Genomic DNA, 10,489 nt, shown 5'->3' on the forward strand with positions numbered 1-10,489 from the left:
AGTACAGTTCGCAAGGTCCCGGCCGGTGACGGCGGCGAGGCGGCGGCGTCGCCTGTCGCAAATCTCCGCCCTGGGGCCTTCCCGCCGGGCCCCGCGCGGCGTCCCTAGCAACGCGCGCGCGGTCTCCCGGCCCCGCCCAGGCGGGCGGCACTGCGCCTACGCTGGGCCACAACCGCCAGTCAGGTCTCTCCCCTTCCCCTCCCTCCCCCCTCCCTCCTCCTCCTCTGCCGCCCAGAGCGAGACACCAACATGGAGCCCGAGGATCTGCCATGGCCGGGCGAGCTGGAGGAGGAGGAGGAGGAGGAGGAGGAGGAGGAGGAGAAGGAGGAGGAGGCTACAGCGGCTGCGGCGGAGGCAGCGGCGGCGGCGACGAACTTGGACGACGTCGTGGTGGTGGAGGAGGTGCAGGAAGAGGCTGGGCGGGAGTTGGACTCCGACTCTCACTACGGGCACCAGCATCTGGAAAGTACAGACGACGAGGAGGACGAGGAGGACGAGGAGGCCAAGGCCTGGCTGCAGGCGCACCCCGGCAGGATTTTGCCTCTGCCATCGCCTCCGAGGCACCGCTACTCGGAGGGCGAGCGTACCTCCCTGGAGAAGGTGAGGCGGACCGGGCAGGAGTGTGGAGCCGCGGCGAGTGGAGGGTGGAGGCTGGGTCCCGAGCGCTCCGCCCTTCCGCCGGTCACGCAGCTTGACGGAGAAAACGCGCGCGGCTGAGGCTAGTAGGCGGCCTCGACTCCAGCCTAGGTGCCCGCAGGCTGCTCCGCGTCTCCAAGGCTTTGTGGCAAAGACTGCTCGTTTCCTCCCCCTCGGTGGGTCTTGGGCCTTTTGAACTCCCACAGACGTTCAGGGGAGTCTGCATTCCCCGTGAGTGGGGGTGAGAAACGCTGAGAGAGGACCGCGGGTGTGTCGAGCCCTGAAGGAGGGAAAAGGCGGTGTAGGAGCGGAGCGAGTGGTTGCCTGGGGAGCATCTTGTTGGGGAGACAGTGAACAGATTAGCTTGACTGAATTGCAGGACTGCCCTGAGGGAGCAGTGTGGATAATGTACACCGCGCGATCACTTAGTCTGGAGAGGCTTCCCGCAGGTTTTCCTCCTCTGGACAATCATTTGTAGCAATAAAGGGGTTCCCCAGCCGATAGGAGGGGCTTGGAATGCTAGAGGCTTGTGATGTGGCTCCCAACAGTCTGGAAAACTAGAAAGCGCAGATAATGCACAATGAAGAAAGCCGATTTCATGGTAGGCCCCCCGAAGATCATTCTGAAAATAACTCTCCAATTTATTTACTGCCCTTACCCTCTTTTTTAACTTACTGCTTTTCGAGGAGCAAGACCTGCCCTGTTCAGTACAGTAGCCACTAGCCACGTGTGGCTTTTTACATCTTAATTAAAGAGAAAACTATTATAGTTTTGAATAAGAGTTAAAAATAAATAAAATGAAAAATTCCATGCGTCTGTTCTTAGCACTTTTCAAATATTCAGCAACCACACTAGGCTAGTGGCTACCATATTGGACGGAGCAGATAATGGAACAGTTCCATCATCACAGACAGTGAAGATGTAGAGTTTTGTCGCTAATGAACAGTAGTTGTTTTGTCTGGTGAATATTCCAGCGGGTACTTAATTCATTGAACATGTATTATTAGGATTCACCATGTGCCACACATTGTGCTGGGTGCTAAGGAAACCTTGGTGAACCCAGACATTTTTGGTCTCTGCCTTCCTCGTGTTCATGGTCTAGACAGGGAGGCAGACAGATTTCAGATGATCATATAAATAAAAGTAAAGCTAGTATGTGCTAATATTCTATGAAAGCATAAAGTAAGATAATCTGGCCTTGTCAGTGAAGCTGGGAAAGCCTTGAGGAGGTTATGCTAGAGCTGACATCTGAAGACAGTTTAAGGTTAATCAGGCAAAGGGGAGGGAAAGAGCCCTCTAGTTGAGGGAAAAACACATGAAAAGGTACTGTTGGTGAGAGAGAGCATGGCATTTTCCAGGACCCAGAAGCCAATGTGGTTTGAGCACAGACTGCAAGGCTTTGTGTGCTATGCCAAGGATTTAGGGGCTTTATCTCTGGAGCTTTGGAAAGTTGGTAAAAATATTTGAAAGGAGGAGATGTATGATAAGATAGGTGTTTCAGAAAGATCAGGTGTATAGCAGAGTACAGAACAGCTGTGACAGCAAGGTGGGATGGGGAGCAGTAGTCGTAGGTCAAGGGCATAAATTAGGAGACCATTGCAGCATTGCCAGGCAAAAGATGATGAAATTTTGGAATAGGAAAGTGTTGGTGAATACAGGGAAAAGTGGACTGATTTGAGAGATATTTAAGAGGCAAAATTATCATACTTAATAACAGATGGGATGTGAAAGGTGAAGTAGCCAGGTGTTATTGTTTGAATGGTTGTGCCAATATTAAGATATGGCCAGATTTATGGTGGGGGTGGTGGCCGTGAGTGGATGTTGGAATTGGTTGGGTGGATCTTAAGATTATGAGTTTGGTTTTGAAGACTGAAGGAGAAGTCAGGGCTAGAGATTCCAAGTTGTAAGTCATCTACATAGAAACCATAATTAAAGCCATACTTGTTGACTAGGTCTCCTAACTTTTATTTTGTCCTGTGACTTCTTGCTTGAATAACTACTAATATTCAAATCTTTATCTTGAAGCCTAGAGGAGGAGTTTTTTAAACAAAATTTTAATTTAATTTAATTTTAGATTTGGGGGTACATATGCGCGTAATTAACATGGATATACTGTGTAATGGTTAGGTTTGGACTTCTAGTGAATCTCTCACCCAAATAGTGAACATTGTACCTGATAGGTAATTTTTTATCCCTTTTCTCCTCCTTCTGGAGCCCCCAGTGTCTGTTTATTTTCATCTTTATGTCTGTGTGTACTTATTGTACCCATTCTATCTTTATGTCTCTGTATATGCATTGTACCCACTTGTCTTATCAGTGAGAGCATGTGGTATTTGATTTTCTGTTTCTGAATTATTTCACTTGATAAATAGCCTTCAGGCTCCATTCATATTGCTGCAAAGAACAGGATTTCATTCTGTTTATGGCTGCATAATATTCAATGATGTATATTAATACATACTACATTTTCTTTATCCATTCAGTTGTTGATGGACACTTAGGTTGATTTCATGACTTTGCTGTTGTGAACGGTGCTGTGATAAACATATGAGCACAGACTTTTTTTTTTTTTTTTAATGGAGTCTAGCTGGTCTAGAACACCTGGGCTCAAGTGATACTCAGCCTTGGCTTCCCAAAGTGCTGGGACTACAGTTGTAGCCACTGTGCCTGGCTCAGATGTCTTTTTGATGAAATGATTTATTTTCTTTTGGATAGATATCCAGTAGTAGGATTACTGGGTCAAATGGTAGTTGTTTTGAATTCTTCAAGAAACCTCCATACTGCTTTCCATAGGAGTTGAACAGCTTACATTTCCAACAACAGTGTATACCTGTTCCCTTTTCTTCTCATCCTTGCCAACATCTGTTTTTTGACTTTTTAATAATAGCCATTCTGACTGGTGTGAATGGTATCTCATTGTGATTTTAATTTGCATTTCTCTGATGCTTAGTGATGTTGAGCATTTTTTTCATGTTTTTTGGCCGCTCGTATGTCTTCTTTTGAGAAGTGTCTGTTCAATCTTTTGCCCGATTTTTAGTAGGTTGTTTTTTTTTTTTCATGTTGATTTGTTTGAGTTCCTTATAGATAGATGCTGGATATTAGACCTTTGTCAGATGCATAGTTTGCAGATATTTTCTCCCATCCTGTAGGTTGTCTGTTTACTCTGTTGGTAGTTTATTTTGCTGTGCAGAAGCTCTTCAGTTTAATTAAGTTCCATTTGTCTGTTTCTATTTTTGTTGCATTTGCTTTTTAGGTCTTAATCATAAACTTTTTTCCTAAGTATTCTTTAGGATTATTATAGTTTTGGGCCTTATATTTAAGTCTTTAATCCATCTTGAGTTAATCTTTGCATATGGTGAGAGATAGGGACCTAGAGGAGGAATTTTTAAGCTAACCCTCTTTTACATACAGCCAATGTGAGAAAATTATCCTGTTTAATAATGAGCTATCTTTTTTTTTCCCTCCCGAGATGAAGTCTTGCTCTGTCACCCAGGCTGGAGTGCAGCATCACGATCTTGGCTCACTGTAATCTCTGCCTCCCAGGTTCAAGCAGTTCTCCTGCCTCAGCCTCCCAAGTAGCTGGGATTACAGGCATCCACCACCATGCCTGGCTAATTTTTGTATTTTTAGTAGAGATGGACTTTCACCATGTTGGCTAGGCTGGTCTTGAACTCCTGACCTGTGATCTGCCTGCCTCAGCCTCCCAAAGTGTTGGGATTAGAGGAGCCACTGTGCCTGGCCGCTAATAGTGAGCTATCTATGGGTAATAGAAAATCTTACTTCTGAGAGTCCAGAGTATTTTTTTCCTCCCCACAGTTTTTTCTTTCCCCTGAGAGAAATTAGGTATTTTCTTATTTACCTGAGAGAATATATGATAATATATAGAATATATAGGTGGTTTTCTGTGTTAAAGGTAGATTTACGATGATACAATGAGTATTCAGATACGTTTTCCTTTAGTTCACTGGCATATTGAAACTTACTGGCATAGGTTGGAAAGTGTTTTAAGGAGAAAATGCTTAGTATGTTTCTTGCTAGAAATTTATGAACTATGAAATTTTTATATGTGTTGTGTAACATCTAATGCTGTGTATTTAGAGGATGAGATCAAATAATAGGAAACATTAATTTCATCCAGTTTACTCTCAAGTTAAATGACAAAATTTTGTTACTCAATTTACTCTCATATCTCACTAGATAATAAGGGAGTTATAGTGGTGTTATGTAAGGCAGTGATTAAGTTTGTAGTCCTGTTACTGAGACTGAGTTAAGCTATGATACTGTTTAAATTTGAAGCAAAATATGACCAGTCTTACAGCTAAGTCTTTTTAAGAGGGCAGTGATTCAGAGCCTCATGTTGTTTCTGTGCTGGTTCTACAGACCATTCAAACACTTCTTGTAATTCCTCAACCTGAATTTCTGAGTTGTGCTCGGGAAGATAATTCAGTTCTCTGGGTTGGTATCACTAGAAATTCTTGGTCTCTAACTTTTAATTGGGTCATCAGCAGTGCTTGGAAATCTTTTTTTTTTTTTTTTTTAAAGATAGAGTCTCTCGCTCTTGTCACCAGGCTGGAGTGGCAGTGGCGTGATCTTGGCTAACTGCAACCTCCGCCTCTCGGGTTCAAGTGATTCTCCTGCCTCAGCCTCCCCAGTAGCTGGGACTACAGATGCGCGCCACCACGCTCAGCTAATTTTTGTATTTTTATTAGAGACGAGGTTTCACCATGTTGGCCAGGATGGTCTCAATCTCTTGACCTCAGGTTATCCACACGCCTCGGCCTCCCAAAGTGCTGGGATTACAGGCGTGATGAGCCACTGCACCCGGCCCAACAGTGCTTGGAAATCTTTTTAGTTTCCTCTCTGTCAGCTTCTTTCCCCATCTTCCCTCTTAACCTCTGTCTCCCACCCAGAGTTCAACATCCCCCCATCAGCAGGTTACAGTTTCAAAGGAGAGAACACAGGCTGAACCTCTTCCGTTTCTGCTCCCCATCTCCAAATTTATCTACATTGCACAATTTATTTTTTTAACCTATTCATATGCATTTTATTATTAATATTAATCCTGTTTTGTGTTCCTAGGATAAAAACTATTTAGTCGTAGTGTGCTTTTCTCTTGAGGAACTGCTAGATTTTATTTGCAGATATTTGATAATGGTTTTAAATGTTTTTCTTTTTGTTGTTTTCTTGGCCAGTATTTATCAAATTTGACATCAATATTATGCCATTTTCATAAAAGGTACTTGGATGATTTTTGTTTTTCTGGAACAGTGTAAGTACAAAGGAATTTTTCTTTCTTGTATGTTTGAAAGATATCACCATTTAAACTATCTCTGGATTCCTTTCAGGGTTGTAGTATATATATGTTCTCTTTTCTTGGGTTAATTTTGGTAATTTTCCTAGGAAATCATTCTTTTCAGTAAGGGTTTCTAGTTAATTTTAATGGAGTGCCACACAGTATTCTTTATTTTTTCATTTGCCTTTGTGGTTATTTTCACTTCTCACTCCCAATTTTGTGTAATTATGCTTTATTTTTCTCCTGATTTGACTAGGTAGGGGTTTATTTATTTTTCATTCAAGGACACAGCTCTTGATTTAAGTTTAATTCTGTTGCTGTTTATTTTTTTAATTATTAAAAATTAATTAATTTTAATAAAAAGTTCAGTTTTCATCTTTTACTATTTCCTTAGGTTTACTTTGAGGTGTGTGTGTGTGTATTTCCTTGTGTTGAGTGCTTAATTGACTTCCTTAAAAATATTTTAATAGCTTTTTTGAGATATCATTCACATACTGTACAATTCACCCTTAATTTAAACTGCACAATTCAGCCGTTTTCAGTATATTCATAGATATGTGCCATCATGATCACGGTCAATTTTAGAACATTTTATCACTTCAAAAAGAAACCCCATACACTTTAGCTAATATCCCCCATCTTCCATTCCCCGTATGCAACTATTAATCTACCTTCTGTCTATAGATTTATCTATTTTGGGCATTTCATATAAGTGGAATAATATGTGGTTTTTTTGTGACTGGACTTCTTTCACTTAGCTTAATGGTTTCAGGATTCACCTGTGATGTGGCATGTATCAGCACTTCATTACTTTGTATGGCCGAATAGTATTTTATTATGTGGATATGTGATACTTTGTATATCCATTCATTAGTTGATGGACCTTTTTTTCCTACTTTTTGTCTATTATGTATAATGCTACTGTAGACATTCTTATATAAGTGTATGTGTGGACATATGGATTCCTTTCTCTTGGATGTATATCTAGGAGTAGAATTTTTGGGACATATGGAATTCTGTTAACTTTTTAAGGACCTGCCAGATTGTTTTCCAAAGTGGCATTCCTATTACCAGTGTATGAGAGTTACATTTTCTCCACATCCTTATCAGTACTTGTTATTACCTGACATTTTTGTAGTTTTGATTTGCATTTCCCTTATGGTTCGTGCATCTTTTCACGTGCTTCTTGGCCATTTGTGCGTCTTCTTTGAAGAAATAGCTATTCAGGTCTTTTGCCCATTCTTTAATTGGGTTATTTGTGTTTTTACTATTGAATTGTGAGAATTCTTTATGTATATTATTTATATATGTGCATATTACATATATAATCCCTTATCAATCAAGGGATTGACAAGATACAGTCCCTTGACAAATATGAGGTCATGAGGACCTACTATGTTTTCTTTGAGATTTTATAGTATTGCTATTACATGTAGGTCTTTGATCCATTTTGAGTTACTTTTTGTGTATGATGTGAAGAAAGGGTTCAAACTTTATTCTTTTGTGACTATCGAGCACTGTGTTTTTTTTAAATTTTATTTATGTAAATTTATAGAGTTCAAGTATAATTTTGTTACATTGATATATTGCATAGTGGTGAAGTCAGGGCTTTTAGTGACTCCGTCACTGGAGTAGCCTATGTTTACTCATTAAGTAATTTCTCTTCATCCACCCCACTCTCACACTCCCCACCCTTCCAATATTCTATTCTCTGTCATTCCATACTCTCCTTCCAGGTGTACATATTATTTAGCTCCCACTTGGAAGAATAGGCAGTTTGTCTTTTTGCAGCACCATTTGTTATAGAGGCTCTTCTTTTCCCCATTGATTTGTCTTATTATCCTTGTAGAAAATCAATTAGCCATAGATATATGGGTTTATTTCTGGATTCCCAATTCTATTTCATCGATCTATATGCCCACCTTATGCTAGGAGACACTTTTTTTTTTTTTTTTCCTGAGACAGGTGTCTCTTTGTTGTCCAGGCTGGAGTGCATGCAGTGGTGCAATCTTGGCTCACTGCAACCTCCACCTCCTAGGCTCAAGTGGACCTCCTATCTCGCCTACCAAGTAGCTGGAACTACAGGCACATGCCACCATGCCTAGCTAATTTTTGTAGTTTTTGTAGAGATGGAATCTTACCATGTTGCCCAGGCTGGTCTCAAACTATTGGGTTAAAGCCGTCTGTCTACCTTGGCCTCTCAATGTGTTGGGATTACAGGTGTGAGCCACCATGCCTGACTAGGAGACACTCTTTTGATTAATATTGCTTTTTTTCTTTTTTTCTTTTTTTTTTTGCACGAGTCTTCAGTCTTTCAGGTTGAGCGCAGTGGCCGGATCTCGCTCACTGCAAAGCTCCGGCCTCCCCGGGTTTACGCCATTCTCCTGCCTCAGCCTCCCTCAGTGCTGGACTACAGGCTCTCACACTCTTCCGCTAGTTTTTTTGTATTTTTAGTAGGTATTAGGGTTTCACCATGTTAGCCAGGATGATGGATCTCCTGACCTCGATCCTACTGCCTCGCCTCCCAAAGTGCTGGGATTACAGGCTTGAGCTCACCGCTACTGGCCTGATTATTAATATTGCTTTATAGTAAGTTTTGAAATGTAGCCCTCCACTTATTTTCTGTTTTTCAAGATATTTTAGTCATTCTGTAGCCTCTTGCAATTCCATATGAATTTTAGATTAGCTTGTCAATTTCTACAAAGAAGCCAGCTAATATTTTGATAGAGATTGTGATGAATCTGTAGATCAATTTGGGAGTATTGTCATCTTGATGTTAAATCATCTGGTCCTTTTTTTTTTTGAGATGGAATCTTGCCCAGGCTGGAGAGCAGTGGTGCGATCTCAGCTCACTGAAACCTCTGCCTCCTGGGTTCAAGCAGTTCTCTTGCCTCAGCCTCCAGTAGCTGGGATCACAGGTGCACACCACCACGCCTGGCTTATTTTTGTATTTTTGGTAGAGATGGGGTTTCACAATGTTGGCCAGGCTGGTCTCGAACTCCTGACCTCAAGCGATCCACCTGCCTTGGCCTCTCAAAGTGCTGGGATTGCAGGCATGAGCCACTGTGCCTGGCCTAATCATCTGGTTCATGAACATGGGATATTTTTTCATTTATAGTTGTGTCAATTAATGATGAGGTTACATTCTGAGAAATGTTTCATTACACTATTTCATTGTTGTGCAAACATCATATAGTGTACGTACACAAACCTAGATGACATAGCCTACTACACACCTAGGCTATATAGTCTACCCGTTTGCTCCTAGGCTACAAACCTATACAGCATGATACAGTACTGAATACTGTAGGCAATTGTAACACCATGGTAAGTATTTGTGTATCTAACACATAAATTTTATATATATATATAAATTTATATATATTATATATATAAAAAAAAAATATATATATATTTTTAGACAGAGTCTTGCTCTGTCACCCAGGCTGGAGTGCAGTGACACAATCTTGGCTCACTGTAACCACTGCTTCCCAGTCTTAAGTGATTCTCACGTCTCAGCCTCCTGAGTAGCTGGGATTACAGGTGTGTGCCACCACGCCTGGCTAATTTTTGTATTTTTAGTGGAGACGGGGTTTTGCCATGTTGCCTAGGCTGGTCTTGAACTCCTGACTCAAGTGATCTGCCCGCCTTGGCCTCCCAAAGTGCTGGAATTAGAGGCGTGAGCCACCATGCCGGGCCGGTATTATAATCTTATAGGACCACCATTATGTATGTGGTCTGTAGTTGATGGAAATGTTCTTATGTGGCATACAACTAATTAGATGTTTAAATTTCAATAATGTTTTGTAGTTTTCAGAATTGCACATTTTTTCTTAAATTATTCAAAGTATTTTATTGTTTTTAATGGTATTGTAAGTGGAATTATTTTTCTTAATTGAATGTTTGGGTTATTCGTTGTAAATGTTTAAAAACACTTGATTTTTATGTGTATTAATATTGTTTCTGAATCTCTTCTGAACTTGTTTATTCATCCTAATAGATTATTTGTGGGTTCTCTATGATTTTCTGATAGAGATCATGTCAAGGGCAAATATATATAGCTTTATTTTTTCTTTCCAATCTGGATGCCTTTTATTTATTTATTTATGGCTAATTGCCCTGGCTAGAACCTTTAGTAAAATATTGAATAGGAGGGGTAAGAGTGTATATGCTTTTTTATTCCTGATCTTAGGGCAGGGGTGTCCAATCTTTTGGCTTCCCTGGGCCACATTAGAAGAATTGTCTTGGGCCACACATAAAATACACTAACAATAGCTGATGAGCTAAAAAAAAAAAAAAAACTGCAAAAATGTCATGTTTTTTAAAATTAATTAATTAATTAATTATTATTATTATTATTATACTTTAAGTTCTAGGGTACATGTGCATAACGTGCAGGTTTGTTACATATGTATACTTGTGCCATGTTGGTGTGCTGCACCCATCAACTCGTCAGCACCCATCAACTCCTCATTTACATCATGTATAACTCCCAATGCAATCCCTCCCCCCTCCCTTCCCCATGATAGGCCCCGGTGTGTGATGTCCCCCTTCCCGAGT

The 10,489-nt window shown here is 40.9% G+C and overlaps 1 protein-coding gene across 1 annotated transcript in view; it reads left to right on the forward strand.

Moving 5' to 3' along the window:
* Positions 1 to 234: 234 nt before the first annotated feature.
* ALMS1 (ALMS1 centrosome and basal body associated protein) overlaps positions 235 to 10,489 on the forward strand; it is a 221,054-nt gene continuing 210,799 nt past the window's right edge. The window contains exon 1 of the mRNA XM_031655501.1: positions 235 to 600. Coding sequence (XP_031511361.1) covers positions 250 to 600 — 351 coding nt within the window. The 5' untranslated portion in view covers positions 235 to 249. The remainder of the gene's footprint in view (positions 601 to 10,489) is intronic.

Source organism: Papio anubis, chromosome 14, assembly GCF_008728515.1.
Source record: "Papio anubis isolate 15944 chromosome 14, Panubis1.0, whole genome shotgun sequence".
In the NCBI taxonomy this organism is placed as follows: Eukaryota; Metazoa; Chordata; class Mammalia; order Primates; family Cercopithecidae; genus Papio; species Papio anubis.